General features: G+C 47.4%; 1 protein-coding gene and 1 long non-coding RNA gene across 3 annotated transcripts in view; one reads left to right on the forward strand and one right to left on the reverse strand.

Annotated features, from left to right (window-relative positions):
* Positions 1–4,054: 4,054 nt before the first annotated feature.
* The window catches only part of LOC144176066 (uncharacterized), a 48,523-nt gene continuing 27,742 nt past the window's right edge, over positions 4,055–24,835 (forward strand). The window contains exons 1-5 of one of the 2 annotated variants that reach the window (XR_013323765.1): positions 4,055–4,264; positions 12,359–12,409; positions 19,047–19,196; positions 20,331–20,484; positions 24,397–24,497. This is a non-coding gene — a long non-coding RNA (uncharacterized LOC144176066). Of the gene's footprint in view, positions 4,265–12,358; positions 12,410–19,046; positions 19,197–20,315; positions 20,485–24,396; positions 24,498–24,835 lie in introns of both variants that reach the window. The other variant, XR_013323764.1, reaches the window with a different exon arrangement.
* On the reverse strand, positions 5,868–11,576 carry LOC144176062 (uncharacterized). The gene is made up of 6 exons (XM_077705187.1): positions 11,248–11,576; positions 10,944–11,176; positions 7,570–9,315; positions 6,877–7,065; positions 6,696–6,804; positions 5,868–6,635 (listed from the first exon to the last, which is right to left on the reverse strand). Exons 2-6 carry the CDS (start codon positions 11,170–11,172, stop codon positions 6,563–6,565), a joined length of 2,346 nt encoding a protein of 781 aa, XP_077561313.1. The 5' UTR covers positions 11,173–11,176; positions 11,248–11,576; the 3' UTR covers positions 5,868–6,562.

A 24,835-nucleotide genomic window follows, 5' to 3' on the forward strand; every position in this document is an offset into this window, starting at 1 on the left:
GGTGCTTATGGCAACAGCACGCCAACGAGAACTTGCTAGCGCGCCAGTGCCAGCCTGCGCGCGTTTTGTGAACTAGTTCGTGTAGCCATGAACGTTGCGGCCCCAAAAAAGGTGAACTCAATATAGAAAACATCGGCGGAAAACAAAAAAGTTAACTTACAAAAAAAAAAAAAGCACGTACCCGCGGGGATTCGAACTTGTCACTCGCAAAACATTTGCGGTGAATTCCTAGCGCCCCAGACTGCTAGGCCACGGAGCGGGACGCGAATCCCGTGTTAATATAAGGTATATATTGTACAACCGGTTTACACTTTTATTTAGTTTGGGCATTTCAAGCCGCTTAGGTGACTATTTGTTGTACTGCGATCGTGCAGTAAGCGTCGCCCGAGTTTCCACAGTAGCTCACGTCTAGCAATTGCACTTCGTAGACGGAAAAGCGTTCGCAGATGCGTAGTCGTGCTGCTGACCGCTGTGCTTGTTCGCCCAGCGCCAAAAAGTGCTTCCCGCGCCCTAGTTTTACGCTGTATGGTAAAAATATCAGTTGCTTTTATTTGCTTAGTACCTATATTGACTTCGCTGACTCTTCTCCCGCCTTCAAGAGGCCTTATATTTTCCTGCTGGCGTACCAGTCAGCGAAGCGTCGCATGTGCAGCGCTTGTGTGAAGCGACCTTGACTTGGAGCTAGATACAGTGTACAAACAAACCAAGTAAAGAAAGGCACATTCTTCCATTCACAAACGTGTCCTGGCTTCATTTCAACTAAGCGAACGAATTGCGACCAAGCAATTTTTTTTAACCTCCTTGATTGCGACGACCCGCATGCGGCCGGCGGACGAAACGCTGGGCTGACTGACTCTGTCGGCCGGGGAGCCGTGCAGTAGCGCAGCCGTGGCGCAGCCAATTGCCAGCTCATCCCCTCCTGACGTCACACGAAAACGCCACAGAAAATGGGCGAGCGTAAAGAGAGGAGGACAGCGTTTTCGAATTAGTTTTTCTACTAAATAAAATCGCGTAAACGCGGCTAGAGTGGTCGAAACATGGCCTGGGGACTCCGGACTACAATTTGCGCTAGTAATCCCGCAATGTTTACATATCACTTCAGTGTCCCTTTAAAACTTTGAGAAGTTCACGTTCTGCAAACCCCCCCCCCCCCCCCCGCATTTCGTGTCTCTTAAAGACATATAGTAAACAAAACACTCATAGAATGTAAAATTAATATGTACCACTGCTTTTCCTCACCACAGTATCTTGCACGTGCCTGCTTACTCACATAAAGTATCAAGCGCTCTATTTCTAGAAATATGCATATTTGAATGAGCAGCACAACCGCTGAACACGATGGTTCTCCGAGAACTGCTCATCGGTCGCATATGATAGAGCCCAGAAAAAATACAGGGGTAGAGATTTTCCCGGTGCACCAACATCAAAATGCCTACCGGAATTACAAAATAGAAAAAGTAAACGGCGGAGATAAGTCAGCTTCAACGCTGAACTCGCCGAAACACAATTCAAGCATTCAACCAAGAACTCGACGTGTGGCCCCGCGGATGCAACATGTTTACCAACGTGCTTATCAAATTTATTGCTGCAGGTAACAAACTATTGAGCTACTTACTAACACAGATAAGCCAATAACTATGCGGGCAGCTTGAGGATGCTGAGCTTGAGTGAGACCAGAGTGATTCGAAAGGGCATGGAGGAAAGAAAAGGTTTCCGCCATGCGAAAAGGACAGCGCAAGCAGCGCTGGTCGCGAAGCAGGCGAAGGCTCAAAGGCGTGCGAACAATTTTAGGGGCGAAACTCCTTAGGGCGTGGGTCTGTCCATCCTCGACGTATGTATGTAGCCACCTCTAGTTTAGTTCTTAATTTGATTGTTTACTAGATGGCGTGGCTACCTCTAGATTAGTTCTTGGATTGTTTACTAGATGGCGGTACTTGTATATGATTAAAAGATGCGCTTGGATTGTTTACTAGATGGCGTGGCTACCTCTAGTTTAGTTCTTGGATTGTTTACTAGATGGCGGGGAGCGTTGTAATAAAATCCGTTCGCTGTTGGCGCGCGCTCGGAGTCGCCCGATGGATAAGGCTGCAGATGTGCGAGCCCGCGAGGCAGAAGCGCTCCGTGAAGCTGCGCGACGCCGCCACCAAGATCCTGCCGTACGAGAGCGGGAGGCCGAAGCGTGTCGTCTGGCTGCGCGACGACGCCGCCAAAATCCCAGCGTTCGAGAACGAGAGGCCCAAGCGTCACGGCAACGGCGCGACGACCCTAGCTGCCGTACGCGAAGCGGCACGGCTGCGGCGCGAAGAGGATCTCCAAAACGTCAGAGAACGGGAAGCGGCGAGAAAGCGCGCGTATCGGCAGGCAGACCCCGATGCAGTGAGAGCTCGTGAGGCGTCTGCAAAACGCATCAGGCGAGCTCAGCCCCAAGGTGCCGACGCGCGGTTTAAGCGAGACTTTCTAGACGTTACGTTCGGACACAGATGTAGTGGGCGAACTTTCACTGAAGAGTCACGGTTTTACCGATGATTTCCTCAGGAGCTTCGCCCACTCATCATCATTCACCCCGTGGATATGCTGTGATTTTTTTTTATTTGAAATGCAGAGCATTTCAGTAACTCACGATGTCACCCGCGTGGACGTCCGTAGTCCGCACCGTCGTTGTCCCTACTATATAAAAAAAATACTATCCGGCGCCCGGTTTCGAACCCTCGACCCTGCGGGCGGAACGCAATGTACATGGTGCTTTACCCACTACGCCACAAAGCCGACACAGATTGAAACGCTACGAACGCGCCTTATATCGTTGACTCATTTGAATTACTGCTGACGAGCTCTCTCTCGTCAGCAGTTGCCACAAGTGCAACAACATTAACGTAACGCAAACTACTTAACGTCGTGCGCCCCACAGAGTTTCATACAAATAACTAGAGGGGAAACTGGCGCTAGTGTCAACGCGAACATGGCAGCGGCGCTTACGCTTCAATGGGAATGATGGGTAGTTGTGGAACCGGATTGCGTAGGATCAAAACGGGCTTATGGCTGCGCAAATTGTGTTTTTGACAAAAAAGTTCTTATTGCCCGGTTCTTCGTTTATAAATTACATGGCAAACAAGAAAGTTAGGAACGAAAAATTGGTTTTTTACGAAATAAAACGGCGCGTTTAAATAAAAAGCAGAAGCGGAGTCGAGAAGGTTTGTGGAGCAGGTTTGCCATTTTTCGCCAACTACAGCAGGACGCGGACTTCTTTAACAACTACTTGTAAAAGTTTCGGCGCTGGTGCTTTGTAATGGTAAAAAAATTTTATGCTCATAAAAAAAAGAAACCGATTACCTTTGGAGAAGTTATATAGTGACATACACCAAGCTGCGTTCCTATCAGCCACCGGTGCTGCTGTTCTACGCCGTAGGAGCCGGCGTTCGCACGAAAGGTGTGGCTGTTCCAAGTGATTCGCAACCATCGTCAGCTTTGACCAGCTTTGACAATGCATTGCTCTGCCGAATGAGTAGCGCCGCAACTCCTAATTAGCAGACAACTTCGCCACACAAAGCGCCGTCATTTGTGTTTTCATGCTCGCTGTGCAGCAATGCATTGATAACCCACCCAATTCGCAACTCTGGTTATAAAACATTCCACTCAGGGAGGCGTCATGTGCACGCGAGGTATGCAGTTCAAGGAGAAACGTATTTTTGATCACTCCTCCCAACACCCCGCCTAGGCAAATGCGTTCATGTAAATCCAAAACGAAAACGAAACTGCCTGCAATCCATAGAAAGTTCCGGGAGCCATCGAGCGCCAATCCGAATCCACAACTACCCATCACGCCAATGCGGCCCACGCCAATTGAGGCGTACGATCGCAGCGCCAGTTTCCACTCTAGTAGTTATATTGTAAGAAACTCTATGGTGCGCCCCGGAAATGCTCTGCATTTGATCGTGTCTCTCGCGAGGGGGATGTTTCACTGCGTTTAAAGATTGGGATAACTCTAGCTATTTTGTTGGCACGCGGCGTGCGAACTAAAAATAAAAATTGTTCCCACGCGGCGTGCGAACTAAAAATAAATATTGTTCCCACAAGGCGTCCGAATAGGGACACTCGACGGCGAGGTCGACGGTGGTGTGCGTTGTCCGTCGTAAAATGTGTTCGCCCTTTGTGGATAAAGCTTGCTTGCCACTTTGGAAACACGTGAGGTTAAGGATAAACTGAAATACAGCGGCAAACGATCGAAGAACGGCGGCGTTTCCCTGTGCCCGGACAAAGAAGTTCGGTAAGTTCTTTTTTGCTTGACCTTTTCTAGCGCGACTAAGGTTCGGTGCCAGAAACGTGTTACTGGCTTGACTTCTCGTTTCCACGTCAGTCTCACGCTGTGGTTCGTGCAAGCTAAATGTAATTTACTGACGCTGGCGCTGCTCGATATGTCTAGCGTTGCTGACGGACAGGTGCTAGGCGCAGCGGAGGGGGCTACAAGTCTGAAATAATTGCCGGTCCTCTTGATGACATCGTGAGGAATGGGGGAGTTTTGTACCGTATGCGTTTTTTATCGCATTAGGTGTTTTTCTGTATGCGGCCGTGCGGTTTCACCGCTTTGTTTTATTTCGATACCCGAGCCACTTTGAACAAAGCAAAATACAATCTGGGACTGCTGAACTTATCGGACATAAAACTTCCCTTGAGAAAAAAGGAAACCTGAAATAGTTTGAAAATCTTAACTTGGCAATAAAAGTGGTTGAATATTTTTTTGACTAAAGCCCGTTCTACATGGAGCGAATTTCGCCTGCGAATCCGCTGGAACGAACATTCGCACTTGCGAAGTTCGCAATGCCTGGAATTGTCGTCTACATGAGGCCTGCGAACGCCGCGATTTTCGCATTTCAGATGCGCCTTGTTTGCAGACTGATTTAAGTTTGCCACCAGCAAAGGTTGCGTGATTTTATCAAGGGTGGTTTTATTTTACTTTCTTTGCAAGTTGTTTCTGCCTGGTTTGCGGTAAATATAAGTTTATTTGCGGTTTTATATAAGAATCTCCAATTCTTTATCAATATACGCACACACAGCCGAGAAGACAAACGTTTTGGTGTGCCCGCGCTTTTGTCGCGCTCATACAAGCAACGCCATCTGGTTTCCAAGCGTGCAAGTGGTGCCGAGCTGTGCTCCTATTGGCCGCAGGTCCGGCCCCTCTACGCCGCACACGCCGCACGAGCGGCGTTTGCTCGACCGCTTCAAATGTTTGGCACTTCGGCGCAGCAACGAAAAAAGGTGGTTTTGCCGCACGAGCGGCGCCGCATCAGCGAATTCGCAGGCGAAATCGCTCCATGTAGTACGGGCTTAAGGCTATGCGCACGACGTCGTGCGGACCATCCAGAAGTGGCTATACGCACGACGCGACTGTTGTGCCACCCCGTGGCGAGTTTGTAAAACAAAATTAATTTTTTTTTTTTTTTTTTTGCCGCGCCGCGAAAAATTAGTTGGCTCTGTTTTTCGGCGCTACGGTAAATGTTTGTCGTCCATTTTTTTTATTGCATGCGTGATTACAGCCGTCAGTCCAGGGACGCGAGTTCGGCATCGTCCATGAAATTCGGGCCAACGTTCGGGCGGTGCTTTCGAGCCCTTCGATACGTGATTATGGCCGTCACGAGTTCGACCTCCTCCATGAAGTTCGGGCAGTGATTACGGCTGTCAGAACAGAGACGCGAATTCAGCATCGTCCACGAAGTTCAGGCCAACGTTCGGGCAGTGCTTTCAAGTCCTTCGATTCGTGATTATGGCCGTCACGAGTTCGACCTCCTCCATGACTTCTCCATGACGTTCGGACAGTGCTTCCGAGTCCTTCGCAGCGACGGTTGCAGCGGTGGTTTCGCTACCAGATCAAGGTGTGACGCACACCTTGTGGCATTTTAGCGGGTGCTTTACGGGGAAGAACGCACGTTTCGTCTTTCTTTTCGACTTCGAAGTGGAGTGACTAATCCAAAATACAGTTTCTCTTGTACTCAAGTCTGTACCTTTCTTGAACGACTGAGGCATGCGCAGGAAGCAGAGATGGATGTTCGCATCCAGACGAACGCGCGGAACGCGAATTTCCTGACACATGGTTCTGCAAGAGTCAATGAGGCACCTTACAAAAGATTTTTTCTTGCTAGGGGAGAAAATTAATGTTGGCCAGCATTAATTCTCGAAGTTGGGATTAGGGGGGGGGGTTAATCTCCAACGAGAACTGGCTCCCTTCATGTAGGACCCTGAACACGCTTATGCCAACACTCTGTGGCGTCCTACATGTGCGCAATACCTGCTAGCTGTTTGCAGTTACGTTTGCCCAGCATCAATGTTGCACAAAGCTCTACAGTGGGCTCGACTGACATTGAAAGTGTTCTTAATGAATGCAATAATTACAATCAGTACTTATTAAGGCTCCCTGCCGTCTTATTTTAAACGGCGGCCACCAGCTTCTGTTGCATGACAAAAAGAAAGGCGTTGGGGCATATTTGCGTATGCATTCAGATTTTATTGGCACTCATGAGTAAGTTGAAGCTGATTTTACTTGGCTTCCACATTTCCACTGCTTTTTTCATCATGCGGTGCCTGAACACTCGGGGCAAAACCAGTGCCGGCCGAGATCTTCTTCTTGTACTCCCGCGCAAGACCTGCCAAGAAAAAAATTGCTGTAAGCATGACTCGACACATTTGTAAAGTTGCATGCTTACCAGTGGTACCACTCTAGGCATTGGTCACAGCAGATCATGTTCAATGCACCATCGTACTTGTCCTTGCAATGCCCACAATACCACAGGCCCCCTTGTTTCTTAGTTGCAACTGTAATTGTGAAGAAAGGTGTTGCACAAACTGGTCATTGAAAGCAACAGATTTAGATGAAAAAAATCTTACTTGCTGATGTTAGTGCAAGCCAGGCATCGGGTGTGAAGTACTTCTTCAGCTTTGGTAACGGCGCTTTGCAGTCAAGTATGCAGCTTGGTAAACATTCAGGTCGAACTTCTACCTCACTTTCCTGCACCTGGAAGTTTCCATCAAGGGCACGACCTGCCACGTCCTCATCAGCAATCGAAGTCATAATCACTGTAGCGGACAGAAAAGGAGACAATTATAACTGCCAGCAACACATGAGTAGTCTCTCAACAGTTGAAACGTAGATGTGGAGTTATACTGCCTGTTTGACACAATTGTTTTGTTCTGAATCAGTACGATAGAAAAGTCATTGCTGAAAGAGATTTACCAAAGATCCATAACTGTTTACATACATGACCATGTTTATGCTATGAAGTAGAAAACTCTAACTAGGATAGCCCACCGGGAAGTACTGAAACTGGCTCGTGGCTTAAAATGTGCACTGCGTGCACAAGTAAATGTTATGAAGCTTACAGTACAGTTGCATTATATTCATTCAGCACATGAATTTTTTGAAGCATATCTGAAATTGGAGTGCAGTACACAAAACCTGCAGCAATCTGTAATTCTGTCATAAACCTGCTCGAGTATTTTGATGAACATTTCTTTCATTTGCTTGCTAGCTGCCTCTGAAAGTTAAGTTCTACTGTTCTAGCAATCAATAATTTTGCTTACACTTTTCTTGTTCTTTTGAAGAGAGCTCCAAGAAAGGCACGGGCTGGCCACCTTTTCTGAGTTTCTTCAGCTTTCGCTGCCGAAGCCTTTTGGTTGGCCGTCCTCTGGTTTTAACCATCGGAAGCTTGATGGGGACGTCATTCTCTTCTACATCCTGCTTCCTCTTGTTCTGTGTACCATTCAGCGGCAAACTGTTCTCTGGGACGTTGTCTTGTGGTTTGCTGCTGCACTGGTCATTTTCACCGCAGTTGGCATCAGTGGTGCGTTCTTTGGAGCAGCCTGCTTCTCCCACATCATCCCCTTTCAGCCACGCTGCGTTCAAGTCTTCAAGATGCCTGAGGCGTGCTTGAAAAAACTCGGGGCGGCAGTCTGCAAGTGTGTCGGCCAGAGCTTTAAGAGTCTGCATGGCAAAGTTGTACCGCTGATTCCGGTTCATCTTTTTGAAAAAGGGCCCAGGCATAGAAACAATTTCGACATTCTCTGGACAATGGCTGTCTTCCGAATTCGCATCTTCACATGGCCCAACAAAGCGCATTTGGTAGTTCTTAAACCAACGCTTGTGGACTGCTTTGTCCAGATCAGGTTTTTTCGACAACTTCACACACACTGCCAAGAAATGCCTGCACAGCAGCCCCATCTTTGAAAATGTTGTACAGCTGCAAGTCTGGCTGTCCAGGCAAACCTGATGGCAAGCATCGCCTACTCCGGATGTGACTTCATATTTATCTTCGGTTGTTTTTCTGATTGCGCGATTGCTTTCCTCCATCTTCGTTAGCTGCTTGCTCACCAAACGGCATGCGTATGGGGTCAAAACTTTTTCGCACTGCCTCTCGATGTCGTGTGAGGTGTTGTACGAGTAGAAGTTGCAGGTCTTGAGCAGTGTTGCAGCATGGCATGTGTTTTGCCTGCTCATGCCGGCTAACTTCAAAAGATTGGCTAGTGCTTCATGAAGCTTGCTGGATGACTTGAGCACTTTCTTGATGAGATTGTTGTGCGACTCCACACGATTTGTTGTGTTGTCACCAAACGTGAATTCCTTGTCACAAATGTGACGGACCCACATTTCCGTTATAGTGCCCCAGTTTTCGTCGAAATACGCAACTGCCTCTTTGCTGGCATAACGCTGAAAGTCTGCTTTCACTTCCTGAAATTTTTCCATGGTGGGAGCATGCAGCATTTCTTTGAAGCTGGAAATCATCTTTTGCTTCTCTTCGACTGACCTTCCTAAACGGCCAGCTGCCACGCCAAATGCCTTGACCACATGGAACTGGCAGAGCTGTACAGAAGGGGCACTTGTAAATGTGTTGCGGATGGCATTTATCGCTGTGAAATCTTTGTCCACAACTACTACCTGAGTCTCTTGGCTACTGGGGTTCTCTTTAACAAATGTCTCCAAGAGTTTAGACACAACGTGGTACTGCTCTGAGGCCACGAATGCATAGCCAACCACTTGACTGGCGCCACACCCATCTTGGACAAGAAAAACAAAAAGGGGCATCTTCAGCTTGTTTGTTCGATACGTCGCATCGAGCAGAAGCACTTCGGGAAATGATTCAAACGCACGCTGCATGTGCGCTGTCTGCACCAGCAAGATTTGAAGCTGTTTGGCCTCATCGGTGATGGCAGTCACCTTCGCCTTGTGGTTGTTTTGGCAGTTAGCTATTTCCCGCATCAGCTGCTCAGCTTCATCAGACCCTTCCAGACTCCGCTTCAAATTGCACAAGTCTTTCGATAGGACGGTCTTGCCTGCGGAAGAGAACATATTTCAAGCAAACTATGTAGTTAATGTTTGTTACAGCATAAGAAAACTTCGAATTAAAAAAAGCTGATTGAGGAGTCCTAATGTGATAAATTTAAATATATAAGCTATTAGATGTTAAAAGCCGTTTAACTTTTTGCTACTACAGGAAACTGACCAATTTTAACATGTCCAACAAAACATTTTTGGGGGCTAACCACATTGGTTAGGCACATATTGCAGTGATATAAAATGCAGGTGATTCACGCCCTTTCCAAAAACACCAGTTTTTAAAATTTGGTCATAAATAATGGCAGCGAAAAAAATTATTGAAATCAAAATTTTCGTCAAAATGTTCAAGGAAGTGATAAAAAAAACTGCTAATAGAAAATTCTAGAATATAAATTTTGTATATCAAGAACACGTCTTCGAAAAAAATTCAATAGCGCGGAGCAATTCGTCAGATATAAAAAATATGCTAGCACGCGTGGTGCCCGCGCCTTGCGGTGAAGCCAACCTCCATTTCCAAATGCGCAATTTTGGATGGTTCTCTGGAAGAAACTAGTCGTGGTTTGACACTATTACAGGCACAGATTTGTGCCCAGGGGATCTAAAAACACATTTCCAATCACTGACTTCGCAATTTGCGGTAAAAACAAAATTCGGCGCAAACACGCGATGAAGACATCCGCTTGGAGTTGAAAAGGAAACTCAGTGGTGGATTCTTGGACGTCCTCAGTTATGTCATAACTAAAACTGGCGGTTTAATGTCATAATGTGACTTGTTATTGTAGTCCTGCTTGCAGGAATGAGGTGCGGTACGCTAGAATCGTGCCCAACAAGCTTTAAATTAAACAAGTCGCTGTCGCGTGACAAAAACAGTTCAGTACTACAAGCGTCCTGCATGCATTGCAGCGCCACAGAAGTTTTGAAAGGAAACAATACGAACACACACTAGACCTTCGAACTTGTTACGGAAACGAAACTGCTCGGCGAACAGATGGGGGCGTGCGCGGCCGATTTGAAGCGCTCTCCTTGCCTGAACTGATATCCGACTTTAAATTTTCAGCTGGAGCTGTTGTAGCAGAAGTGAGGCGTGGGTGAAGCGAACTCACGAGTGGCGTAATTTTTTGTCAAGCGCAGCGGCCACGCCCCCCTTCACAACAACACACTCCTCAGCTCGCAAAAAACGCGGTAAAAATCTCTATCACCCGAGCGGGAACATTTGAACTAATTCTGGAAGTGCAGTGCCTGGACAAACTACTGGGGCGGGTATAGGTGCACGAGAAACGACTACAGCATGTCAAAATTGACGATATAAAACATCAATCCCCGGTGATAACGATCGATTTGAATAAGTGTGATAACGAACGCTAACCGGTAAGTGCATACGTATATACCTTAGCTGTTGCGCCCCAAAATGCTAACATCGATCACCTTTTTATTTTTGACTTCACAACAACTCAGCGAAACCTTGAGCAAAAAAACAAAAACTTTAGTGTTGCCAAACCGTGCAGTATAAGTTGGCTTTGCCACATGCATCCTACCAGTGACTCGATGAATAATCAGAAAGTTTAATCATCAATATCAAATTTTGCAAACTCTATTGACACATATATATATAAGGTCTATTTACCGGTCGTCTCGTGAAGTTTGCCCGCAACCACGCTTGGGGGCACGTTCATCTCCATTAGCGGTAGCACATATTCCTGCTCTTCGCTGGTGAGTCGCCGACTCTCTGGGTAGAAGCCGAAGATCTGGCTGCTGACTTCATGGTTATGACTAAGGTCAGCCTTCGTGATTTCAAGCGTTTGGCTTGCGCGTCGTGCTGCGACTACAATAGTGGCTGGGCATTCCTGTTTCATTGTCCTGCACACAATGCATTTAGGCACCGATCAATAAAACTGCACAAAAAATAGATACTGTCATTATTTTCTTACCTTTGACGAGGTCGGATGCCGGTGCCGGAACATCTCTTGACTCCACCGTGCTTGCAGATGTAAGTCGCGTTAGCGTACTTAAGTTTAGAGTCGAGCCTCTCTAAGCCAACACTGAGACGCGCGTTTACGACTTCAACTTTCTTGGTCGCCTTGGTGACGAAGAGAACGTTGCAATGTTGTTGATTTGAAAATCGCTCAGCGCTTTGCGAAATTCTTCGAACGTATTAAACGTGGCGCCTACTTCAATCGCCATAACAGAGAACGAAAGGCGCCCACAGGCGCACCAAGATCTCTTCAATTTCTCTCTGCTAGTGCGCTGAGCGAAACGGGAGGCGCGGACCGAATGAGCGCGAGTTCGATACCCTCTTCGGCGAGAGAGGATTCGGAAGAACCACACATGGGGCAAAAAAAATGTCATTGTGTCGTCTGTTTATTGTAGCTGTTTGCTTTCCGGGATGTAAATAATTACCAGGTGTGTGCGCCCACCTACGCAAGCATAAGAAACGTGCGGAGCGCTGAAAGAGGAAGACGAAGAGCATAACCGAAACCACATGTGTAAGCGACGCCCGTCCAGCGCGCGTCGACGCGGCCGGCTAGGGAAGAGCGCCACAAAACACGCAGCGAGCGGTGAGTTCGCCAGTTCGCGCCGCCGAAAAAAAAAAAAAAAAAAGCTTTACAAATTTGCCACGGGGTGGCACAACAGTCGCGTCGTGCGTATAGCCATTTCCGGATGGTCCACACGACGTCGTGCGTATAGCCTCAGTCTATTTTTTTATCGTCTTGTTACTGGCTGAAAACCTTTCCTCACCCTTTTTCGCGTTCTCTTTCTTTGGAAACTGTTTTCTTCAAACAGTTTGTAGTTCAGGAGCACCTAGGCGGAGTATATTTCACATTGCCGTAAACGTTATCTACGCTTACATAGCCTTGGTTTTAAGCACCTTTCATCAATTCTGCGGTTAGGTCTTTTAACATAACTGTCTTGATAATAAAACAATCATTGAGTGAGTGTGCTTACTTCTCGGAATGTGTAGTGTACTGTGAGCTTTTAGCTTTGGCAGGTAATGACGTTTGTGCTTATGTAACTTTTCTTTGCAACCTTTTCATTTAAAAGTGGCTGGAGCTTCAGGACAGGGGCTGTCTGGAAAGACGAAATGCAATACAGGTACGTACTGCATTTATGTGACCGATATAGGAACCCAGAAATAGAACTGGGCCTATAAGTATGCGTTTGAGTGCTGTAGGGCCTTTACAGCAGGAGTTATGCCCACCTAACTTGTGGGAGTTGTTTATTCTTTGATTACCACAGGAATAATAGTAGCAGGTAGCCCTTTCAGCGGTAGGATGCTCTGCATGTTTAGGACATTTGAATTATGTTGAATGTAGCTTTTTATACGTGCAGGAAGTGAATTTCTGTTCTATAGTTTTTTTGCACATGATGTAGTGCCTGTGCAAACCAGATTTTGTGGGTGAAGAGTCCTTCAACGTCTGCTTGAGGCTGGGCAGCTGTTATGTCATAATGCTTGTATTGTGAGTAAGCACAAGGTCTTGCAGGTGCAGTCTCAGTGCCGCAAGAAGTTATTGGAATGCTGGAGCTGGGGCCAAACTCGGGTCTGTGTAGCTGCACCAGCGGTAACTGACAGCAGCATATCATATATGCATGCATATCGGCCACAATATCCCCTCTATACCTATGGACCCTTCTCTATTACCGTGTCACTGAGCATTATGCATTGGATGTTGGATGCCGCGCCAGTGGAGTGATGGTGCTCTCAGCAGACACTTCTGGCAGCATAGCCTGCATGCTTCCAGTGAATGTGAGCTAGTTAAGCTGAATATCTTGCGGATGCAGGAAGGCACTGTTCTTTTCTGTGAATACAGACTCCTGAAATACTTTGGCGCTATCTATGCACTGAGTTTACATGGGTTCCTTGTCAGTGGTCAGTTAATCAGCCGGCTGTTTCGCAATGGGTCAAGCAAAATAAAAACAATGGGAAGGTTATGCTGGGTGTGCGTGCAAGGTCCCGAAGTTATTTGTGAAGTTGAGTTGTGAGTTGATCTCTCGATTGAATTTTTTTCCGTTTTTTTTTTTTTGCATTCAAGCTCACACACCCCTTTCTCTGAAATAAGATCATGTCTATGCTACCGAGGTGCACCGTTTGTTGCACCAGGAGTAGGCATCTTTATTCTTCATTTCTTTACGTCGACTGCATACTGTGACTTCCCAAAGTGTTGTAAGCACAGTGCTTACATTATGCGCACAGGCTCAGTCGTTGTGTGAGCTCGAATTCATTTTGACCAAATAGATTTTTCTCGAAGGAAAACGAACCGTTCTACTTTCTTTGCCATATTGTTTATTCTTGCTCATTAATTAAAAATATTTTTTTTTCATCTATATAAAATGGCTTTAGTGCCTCTAAATGTGTGCGGAGAAAAGTTTACATGCTGGGTTCTGTTTTTAAATGAGGCATAGCCACTTGCTACTCAAGATCATGAGTTCACTTTTCTCGAATGATAAGAATTGACGATTTCATTCTTTCGGGCCAGTGAAGTGACCGCACATGTTGATGGGGTGGTAATTCTGGCGAGGCATCAACCACCTGGTCATCATATTGAACATATATTTGGCTAGATTATGTGCGAAGGAGGTGAAAAAAAAAAAAAAACGAATTGTACCAAAACAATGTAAATTAAGTGCAGTCAAAAGTTTGGTTCTTTGCACTACAGGGTAATGTTAGTAGCTAGCAGCATTTACTGCATTTGCAAGCTTGAGACACTGACAGCATAATGCACCCGCAGCTAGGCTCAGTGGCTAAGGTGTCGTGCTGAGCCCATATATGCAGGTTTGATATTGGCCGCGGTCGCTGCTTTTCTTATTGAGGCAAAAAGCGAAAACACCCTTGTCTCAAGATTCAGCATAAGTTAAAGTTTCCCAGGTGCTCAAAATTAATCTTGAGCCCTCCACTACTGCACGCCTCACAGCCCACGTGCAGCTACAGCGTGTTAAACCCTGCAATCAGTCAATCTGACGGCGTAACGTAATCACGTGATTTTTATAAGAGCCTTTTGGTGGGATGAGAAGGCGAACGTTGCTCATAGCCCTGGCAAATAAAATGCATCAATGTTATGGATGGGTAGATTATGATGATGATATTAATTGATTGATTGTAGGGTTAACGCGCCGATGTAACGCCGGCAATGAGCCTTGCCGTAGTGGAGGGCTCCGGATTAATTTTGGCCACCTGGGGATGTTTAACATGTGCCAAAAATCTCGTACACACGAGTGTTTTTGCTTTTCGCCTCCATCAGAAAAGGGCCGCCGTGGCTGTCAGCAGCGCAACGCCTTAGCCACTTAGCCAGCGCGGCAGGTACGAATGGGTAGGTTTACCTAAAGTAGCCCATGCTGGCTTGTGCTCCGGCATGGTCTACTTTAGGTAGGTATTGGGGCAGCAAGGCAGTGCTCCCTGATGGTTTGACCGCAACCCTCTTGTGTACCAAGCAGAGGTACCTGAAACAGTCCTTCATCATTTTAAATGCAGAGCATTTCAGTAACTCACGATGTCACCCGCGTTGGCGTCCGTAGTCCGCCCCGTCGTTGTCCCTACTATATAAAAAGAAAATACTATCCGGCGCCAGGTTTCGATCCCTCGACCCTGCGGGTGGAACGCAATGTACATGGTGCTCTAACCACTGCGCCACAAAGCCGACACAGAGTGGGACGCTATGAACGCGCCTTATATCGTTGACTCATTCAAATTACTGCTGACGAGCGCTCTCTCGTCAGCAGTTGCCACAAGTGCAACAACATTAACGTAACGCAAACTACTTAACGTCGTGCACCCCCGGAAATGCTCTGCATTTGATCGTGCCCCTCGCGAGGGGGATGTTTCACTGCGTCTTCCTACTGGCCAGTACACTCGTCGCCATCTGTCGGATGTTGTGCGAACCCTTTACGGCTCATGGCGCGCGATTTGAAACGACATTTTTAGTGTAAACCGAATTGTCTACAGTGTGAACTGTACATTAAAGTGTGAACTGTGCGTTTTGATGCCACTGACTGACTTTAATGTTTTGATAGCTCAAAAGCTTGTCTCTCATTGATGATCGGGCACAAATAAGATTTCGTTTCGTTGCGTATAGTCTTGCTCTTCTGATCAAGATCAGTCTAAAAAAAAGCACAGAGAACGTAGTGTATGCTGATCTTAAATTTTCTACTTCTGCCAGATGCCAAAGACAACCATGTACTGTGTTTACTGAAATTGTAATGTGACCATGATTGTAGCGTGAGGGGTGACTTCATTTCTGTCGCGCCAAAAAAAGCCACCAAAGTACTCACGTGAGGCCAATGGAATTGTGGAAAAGCACATTTATTTTTCAAACGCTTTGGCTAGGCGCCCATCTATCGAGCGATATCACTTGTTTTGAGCTGTTTCAGTTCAACACTGACCGCCAAAAGGCGGTTGCACTGTTTGGTGGCGGAATCAGCAACACCATTTGTAATTCGACGTGGCAGCTGTAGCAAGGCCCTCGGAAACTTTTTGGGCAGGGTTCGCATGTAAAAAGGCGCTCCTGCAGTAGCTGCCATCCACAGACTGTCGATGTTGACTCTTCGGGGAGCTGCCGAATTGCCGATTTCTTGAGCCATTGAAATAGCATGGGTTATACTGAGTGCAACACGTTGCCGTAACAAGGGATAGCTGAAGAGGTGTTGAAACACTTGAGGGCAATGACAGTTACCTATGCCTTAAAACAAAAGTACGGCGCAAAAACAAAGGAAAACGGTGCGCACGCTGTCATGGATGGATGGAAAGGACTTTATTGAGTAAATCCTGCAGTAGGTAAAGCCCGGTTGACGGGCCGACCTCAACGTGGCCGTGCGTTGCATCCTCTTGGGCAGCCCTACTCGACAGGGGCCCCTTTGCGGAGTCCGTGCCTTTCGAGTGCCTTGAGAACCTGCTGGATGGCCTGCTCTTGATCCGACTTGTTGGTTGAGGCGATGGTGATTTGGAGATCTGCGGGGTATTCTGTGAAGCTGACGCCGTCTTGTATGGCTGCACAGTCTCATAGGATGTGCCAGAGATTGGCTGTACCTTGTTTGCAGATGTCGCACTGTGTGCTGGGATAATCGTCGGGGTACATGTGATGGAGGAGTGGCGGTGTGAGCACCGACGCAGTTTGGAGGTGTACTGCTTCTTCCCTGCTTAGAGATTTGTGGGATGAGGGGAATAGCTGGCGAGCAGCCCTCATGTTCTTGAGGATTTCTCCGTATCCACTCGGTGAGTCTTCAGTCGCCGTCCACCATTCCCACTCCGGACGGGCACTTGCAGTGGGTGAGAGCGCGTGCTTCCCTGTGGGCCGTCTTATTGTGGTTCGGTGCATACGGTGAACAATCTCCCGCATGGGCGAGGATCCATCTTAATTCCTTGCGTAGGCCTGGCGAGATTGCTGCTCGCTCTATAATGCGGGCGGCTTGGGGGTTGATGCGTCCTCTTGCGAAGTTGCGGAGGGCTTGTTGAGAATCACTGAGGATAGTGTCGCAGTCCGGTTCGGTCATGGCGAGGGTGATAGCCAACTCTTCGGCTGCAGTGGCGTTGTTTCAGCATGCGCTGGCAGCTTGGGTAGCTTGGCCCGTGCAGGCGTTGATCGCAATCATCACGTATCGGCCGTTGTCGTACTCGGCCGCATCGACGCAGCGGGCGCGGGAGTCGTCCCCATATTGCTGCACGAGGAACTTGGCCCGGGCTTGACGGCGTTCTTGGTTGTGGTGAGGGTGCATATTCTTAGGGATAGGGCTGACGTGAATGTTGGCTTGGATCGTGTCGGGGAGTTTGGAAAGGTGTCTTCCCGTGACTTGGGGACCATAGCCGAGGATCTCCAGGATGTGGCGTCCCGTTCTTGTGGTTGAGAGGCGTTCGCGCTGGGCAGTGAGTTGTGCTTCGATGATTTCATTGACGCGGTTGTGAACCCCCAGGTGGGAGAAGCGCTTGTTGTCTGTAGACTCGCGTAGTCCGAGTGCCGGTTTGTAGAGTCTGCGTATCATGGCATCTATCTTGTCCCTTTCGGTTGTGGTCCACGTGTGGTACCCCGCCGTGTAGGCAATGTGGCTGACGGCGAAAGACTGTACTAATCGCATCATGCCGTCCTCCCGCATTCCGGCTCGGGCCGTGGAGACTCGGCGTAGAGGGCGTAGGGTACTTGTTGTTTTGAGTGCAAGCTTCTTCATGAGGTTTGTCTTGTCGCCCTTGCTGTGAATGTGCATGCCGAGTATGCGGATCACCGAAACTTCGGGAATGCGCTGGCCAGTCTCGGTGTACAGGGCGAGATGATCGCAAGCTCTTGGGGGTAGTAACGGTCTGCCCGCTTTGCGAGGGGTGTAGACAAGGAGTTCTGATTTCGAAGGCGAGCATTGGAGACCCGTTCCTCTAAGGCAGTCTTCAGTGGCTGAGATGGCGCGTTGAAGCCGGTGTTCTATGTCGGCATCGGGGCCGCCTGTTGTCCATAGTGTTATATCGTCAGCGTAAATGGTGTGATGGACGGTAGGCACGCTGGATATTGCTTCTGCTACGGTGATCATCACGATGTTGAACAGGAACGGAGAGATCACGGAGCCTTGGGGGTGCCCACGCTACCGAGGCCTTTCGTGGGCAGGACGATCTCGCCCGCGTGAAGGTCAACTTGTCTGTTCGTTAGGAAATCCTTGATGTAGGCGTAACTTCACTGGCCCATGTTAAGTCTTGATACCTGAGCTAGGATGGCCGAGTGCTTGACGCGATCGAAGGTGCTTCGAAGGTCGAGACCGAGAATGACGCGGCGGTCTTTGGTCTCGTGCTCCAGGATTTCGTGCTTGAGCTGCAGCATTGCGTCGTGTGTGCTGAGGCCTCTCCGGAATCCGATCATGGTGTTGGGATAGAGTTCTGCTTGCTCCAGGTATTCCTGCCATCGGTTCGCCAGGACATGCTCGAGAACCTTCCCCACGCACGAAGTTAGCGCGATAGGGCGTAGATTCTCTATGTGGGGAGGTTTGCCCGGCTTGGGGATGAGCACCGTCTTGACCTTTTTCCATTGATGGGGCAGCCTGCCGCTGCGCCAGCACTTTTTGTAATATCGGGTAAGGGCTTCTAGCGACGCGTCGTCAAGGTTTCGGAGGGCCCTGTTGGAGATTCCGTCGGGACCCGCGGTTGATCGGGTGTTTAACTCTCGGACGGCGAGTTCAACTTCCTCCTTCGTGATGTCCCGATCGAGGTGGTTGTTCGGTGCTCCCGAGTATGCCAGGTGCGTCTCGGTGTTGTGTTCAGGGGAACCACCACAGAAAAAAAAGCAAGGAAATGGAAAAAGTCAATCTTAGCTTGTAGTGGACCCGAACAACTCTGGCAGATCTTGCTGACATAGATTGCGAAATGGTCAAAGCTGTAGCCATTTATGACAGTTGGGTGCATCATTGCAATTATTAGGCAACTTGAGTTGCGGTATTCGATTGTAACGTGAGGGTTGACTTTAGGTTGCCAAAAGAGAACGTGTTATAATCGACTAAATGCAGTAACATTCGTATTTGTATATAACAATTTAAATTCAATTTAAGAAATGTATGACATTTGTTCACCTGCTCTATTGTTTTGATTGTTCAGCATACTGGAGCATGACAGCATCATGTGACGTTTTCAGACTGCCTAGAGATGAATGAACTCATCTTGCTCATGGCAGTTTGCTGAAGCACTGATTGAAAATTTGAAAACTAGGGAAATTTTGACGCATCTGTTTGGTAGACGCCCTGACTATAGACCACAATTTTCCAACCCTCTCAGGGTGGCGCCATTTTCCGGGATTGGTGTGGAGCCGTGCAGGCATTTCTCGGGGGACAGCGGGAGCAGCCACGGCCCCAGCCACATGCCACCAGCCGCATTGGACTGCGTATCGTGTGGCTGATTCGGACACCTAATCTGATATGAAAATTGGTAAGCTATTGTTCAACATGTTAGCAACCCACAGTTGAACAGTGCAGTAGAAAGTGGGTTAAAGGCGAGTGAAAGCTAGTTGCATGCGAGGATTGCGTATGCTGTACACAGGCTGCAAATGGATTGTTGCAAATGGTTGCAAATGGATTGCAATGGATTGCAAATGGATTGCAAATGGATTCCAGTCAATTGCTGCACCCGACTCCTATACCCTACGAATTAGCTGTGCGCTCAACTTCCCCACAGAGCTGAGCTGTAGCACTAGAAAAGGGTTGATTTTTGTTTGTTTCTCTTCTATAAAATGAACACAGCTAACCTGTAGGGTACGAAAATTAGCGATAGATAATGAGATGGGAATCAATAACTGGGCTCTGAAAATAGCGTGCGACAGCGCGTATTGTTGCAAAGGTGCTACGTTCAAATATGTTCAGTTGGGCGTGATAATCTATTGGCGGAAGCACTCAGGGGCCCCCAAAATCTTAGTTATGGTTTTTAATGCGTAACGATTTTGTGTTTGTTATTTTTTTGTGTACTCAGCAACTGTGCAGTGACGCTCAAACAAGTAGCCTTTGCACATTGTTAATTTCACCCAACGTATGCCGAGCTGCATGCTGGAGAAAAAAAAGTGAAAAATGTGGGCACAGCTGTTATATTCAAGAGACAAAATATACCACCCAGAGGCCAAGACAACATGCGACACGGTGCATCTGCAGCCTCTGCACAGCATGGGCAAACCCAACGATCAATTAGTTCTCGCTCACCATGTCTCTAGTGCACTGTTAAGCTGTAGGGTGCTGACTCGTTGAATAAAATTGTACTTGCCAAAACCTTGGTGCTGAGACAAATCGTCCGGAATGCAGTTGAGTAAGCACTGTTTGACGGTAATGGTACTATCCAACCTCATCAGTGCGTTGTTTTTAGAAAGTTCATTGCATTGTTGAAAGCCGTGAACGATGCAGCTTCTCGCACAAGTTCACGATGGGTGCTCTGAAATCGAGTCTGCGCTTGAAAACTTCCTTACTGTGGGCGGCTGGATAAAACATAAATTATAATCGTACAAAGAACTAAATAGTGCCAATGTAAATTCAAAGCAATTCATCTTTATTGTCTTTCCAACAGCATTTATCCCCGCAGGGGGCATCTTCTAAAGCAGATGTTTGCGTGTACTGTGCGACACCACGGACCCCGAGCACCCACGTTTAGCCGTGCGTGGCAGCGCCGTGACCGGGGAAAAGAGGGTCCTGGTGGTTGAGCCGATGCCGAGTGCTTGGACCTTTAAGGGCACAGGGTAAGGCGAAATTTTTAAAAAATGACTTTTTGTTTTTCTTCGCTTAAGGAAGTTCAATTCCTTGTGCACATTTTCCATGTTCACACTTGCCTTAAAAAGTCTTTTTTCTTGCTAAAAAGCAGTTTTCCCGTAAGCAAGTAGTAAGTGCCCACATCCTCTAAGAATGTTCTCGGGGTTTATTGTCATTTTTTTCATCAAAAAACTTCCAGTTTCAGATCAAAATGCTTTTCTGGAACCAGCTGTATTAAGAAATTGCTTACGCAACCATTGCATAGCTGATTTTTCAGCGAGGGCAATCCAAAGACCCTGTTGCACGTTGTTTCCACATTTGCCCTTCGAAGCTGCGCACAAAAAACATTTTTTGGGCTTCACACTCGAATGATTGCAACATTCGATAAACGTGTTTATGTAATAAATTCTCATTTTAAGCGTTTGGTCATTTATCTCGTCAGGTCAGACGTTTCACAGATGTCGGCAAACTTGTGCAAGAAAATCGGCTAGCAAAACGACAGTTTAGACTCTTGCGAAACAGTGTAAACAGTTTACGAATGCCCAGTTTAGATTAAACGTGGTTACTTCTGCCTGCGCCACTCGCCCGCGTTGTTGACTGAAAGTTCGACCATGTTGATTAGTCGTATCAGAGATCAGAGATCTCTCCGTTCAGTTGCAGGGCGAGTTTCATTATGGTGCCGGTGTTGTAGCTTTATCTGACCCTTTGCAAGCCCGCTCTATGCCGACATATTGTGCAGACGAGGGAGAACTATGATTGGCTTCTTACTGACTTACTGAAACGTCATTTCACGAGTTGAGGAGGAAAGCCTCGGTGAAACCGAAACTGCATTTGTTTTCCTATTTGCTGATATTGGGCAATGAAACGGGTATTCATTGTTTGTTTATCAAGGTTCCACAGTTGTAAGCGCACACACAACACAGTTTTCCTTGAAAATCTCTTCACGACCCCTTTAAAGGAGCCATGAAGAGAAAACACAAGTTTGGTTCATTCGAAAGATTGCCTCGTTAGAACCATAACAACACCACTTATAATGCAAACTTCGCTCAAATAAGCTACATAATTAGGAGAAAAGGAAATGACCATGCGACCCACCAGCTCATTTTCCGCAACAGAACCTATGATGTCACTCGAGAATGCTCTGCGATTGGCGGAGGCCGGCAAAAGCAAACGCATGTTAGGCAGGGCTTACAGTTTGCATAGCGAGCTAAATGCCCGTGAAACATACTGCACATTCTTTTTATGACAAAGAACGGTGGAGTAAACGGTTGAAGTTCCGAACGAACACGCAAGCGTGTGCGCCAATGCGTACGAAACTACCGCCGGGCGAGCTCGACATCTTGCCGTCGCGCAGACGAATTTTCGGGTTCGAGGCTCTTAGGGGCCAACGAACCGTCCCAGCACGCACAGCCGCGACCTTGCTTGGTATCGTAATCCCTTCACAGGAGGTTGGCCGTCATATTGCCAACCAACAAAGGTAAAAATAGAAACGAGGGGAGTAAGGAACAGCAAGCAGCGACGAGATAGTGACAGTCGTCGCAGTTTCGGAATGGTGTTGGCTTGCTGCTATTGTTAGGAGCTCGTTTCCAGTTTACAACCACTGAAAACTTCAGTTTGTTTGAGTACTTTACAATGAAATTTCGTTGCTACGTTTTGAAATGCCCATGTAGTACGGGCAAATCGTCGAGGGAGTGCGACATCCCCGGTGAGGAGATCTCCTTTCATGTGCTGCCCAACGACGAACCTCGGCGAAGCAAGTGGCTCGTTTTGTGAACTTTGCAAACGGAGGAGAAAGAGAGCTAAAGGAAGTACGAGTGTGCTCGCTTAATTGCCGAGGAAGTGATTACGGCAGGGACCCTTACGTTAGCTCACTCCTGGGACATGCTGGCGCTCATCGCCGACTTCGTCATATCGCCGTCAAAGCGCTCTGACCTTGGGGGAAAAAAATGTCGTAAACACCGCGCATTGACTCTCGTATCTTTCTGGTCGAAGCAGAGAGCTCGCGCGAACGGCTTTCCATACACGACACCGGCCAACTGGCATAAGCGATACTGCTACTGAAATTAAACTATTATTAACCGTAATAAAAATACGGCACATACGTACCAGTCTGTATTCGTCCGTCGCGACGGGGCTGACGAGGCAGCGGTGCCGACGGCAGGGCGTTCGTCTGTTGTGGCTATCGCGGAATGGTCGCTTTCCCGTCCACCGCGTATCCCACAACTCTTGCCGCTCGTGCACTTAGAAGCATTGAGCGTTCAAGTGGTGTGAGGTTGTTAAATGCAAGCCAGAGCTCCTCGGTGAGAGTTTTGTTCTCCGGATCAGGCGATTCCATGACTAGGGCTGCGGGTGCACTAGGTTTTACTAGTATTTTTAAAATGGCCGCCGTCTCGGTCGACTCCCGCGTGTGGGTGCTATATGGAGTCGACATACTGAGTATCTGTTTCATGGACCGGCTTGTATGACGCCATTGTTCATGTCACGGAATGTGCAATTTTAGCGGGAGATTTAAAATTTTGGCTTAAATTGCCTTATTTCTCAGTGAATAAAGCATCATTTGCTTCCGGGAAAGCGCTTGGGGTACTATGAAACACCTAATCTTTCGAATAAAACAAACTTTTGTTTTCTCTTCATGGCTCCTTTAAGGATGGATTTCCTTTCGACATCAACATCAGTGTGATGCCATGTGTGCCTCTCCTCGAACTGCCTATGTCAGGGCTCCCATGGCGTATCCAAGGTGGCCTACTCTGCCTGATCCTTCTGAGAAAACGCAGATCCTTCAGTGATGGCACCAGTGTTTTCTATTGAACACAATTGTCGAAAGCCATGAGCTACTGCCCAGTCTTAAAAAAATGTCTGCTGTCGTCTTGGGTGAAAAGGAAGGAAATGCCCAAAACAGGCAAGAAATAAGTACAAACAGCAGCACTTGTGTTTTTCCTCATTTCTTTGTCTTGCGTATCTCGCCCATTTTGCAGTCTCGTCTTTTTCAACTTAGAATCAACTTGGCCTAGCCTCAACCCTAGCAAGTCTTCATGGGCCCTTCATTGAAATTACAAAGGGTTTAATGGGTTTGTATGCTTGCGTGATGCATGCAAAGGAGAGATCTTACTTATTATCATTCACTTCGAATTGAACAAGTAGTAACAGGTTAAAAATTTGGAACTTTTGCTGAATAGCAGGGGTAGCTGGGTTTAAGGAAATGGACTCGGAGGGGCCGGAGGGCACATTGGTTGAGAGGGAGGGGGGCTTTGCAGGCAAATAAATTTTTTTGGGGAAATTGAAAGCAGTGTACAAAACTAGAATAGCAGTCCTTATCATGTTTATTTTCAGCCCGAACGTCACGAACTTTCATGCCAGTTGAGGTCGAAACTGCCATGTCGGCCTTCAGGTAGTAAGTGACAGAGGAGAAGGGGGTCTACCCTTGTGCCGGGGGCCACACAATACTGCCCCATGGGCTGCGGGTTGCCAACCCCTGATTTATGGCATTTTCGTATATCGTCTGAACATGAAGCACTGGACAACCTAAGGTTGTCAGTTCGTGATGCCTTCACTTGTCGCAGGGATGGGTGGCATCTATGGAAACTTTCTGGGTGTTGCGAACAACTCAAGGCAGGTTTTCGTGGGAAGATTGACAAGCATGCTCTCATTACGTTGCAACACTTGTGAGAGGGAACCCCTGTGTCAGACGACCTGTTTACAGACCAGTTTCCTGGTGTAACAAATTCCAAAATTTTTATGGCTGCTGCAAAGATCTTAAAGAAAGAATTGTATTTACGATTTTATAACAGTTTGTGACCCCACTCAAGCATTCAACATGCTTGCCCGGTTTTCTATTCATTTTGGTTGCTTGTCCATTTTTCATTTGCAAAGTACCGTAATATTATGTGTGGTGTTTTTTTCAGTGCCTGGCATGAGCTTTTTACTACTGATCCTGCCACGAACGCCGTGGACCCGTGGATGAGAGTGGGTGAAGTCTGTGCATCACTGCTGCTAATCTCACAAGGTTTGTGGGATTTATGCATCTTAAAATCGAGGAAAGTGACATGCAGTTTATTAGGCTTTAGACAATACCTGCTGATAATAGTTACTGGTGGGTTCTTTGGCATAGCCATGAAGCACAGTATGATTGCTTTGTGTTTAAGGTTATTTCATCCCTTCTTTCAAGCTTAGAAAGACATGTTTGGCGAGTTGGTGCATCTTAACGAAACGTGAACTTGGCGCGAAATATTGACAATCACAGAAAGTAGCTGGTGAGAACAGGCAATGACTAGCAACTAACTTTTAGGCAGCGTAAGAACACATAATTGCAGGCCAAAGTTACGCGACTCCACTTGCATGTAA

This window comes from Haemaphysalis longicornis, unplaced genomic scaffold (assembly GCF_048455015.1).
Source record: "Haemaphysalis longicornis isolate Haplotype H1 unplaced genomic scaffold, Haemaphysalis longicornis Haplotype H1 scaffold_3, whole genome shotgun sequence".
In the NCBI taxonomy this organism is placed as follows: domain Eukaryota; kingdom Metazoa; phylum Arthropoda; class Arachnida; order Ixodida; family Ixodidae; genus Haemaphysalis; species Haemaphysalis longicornis.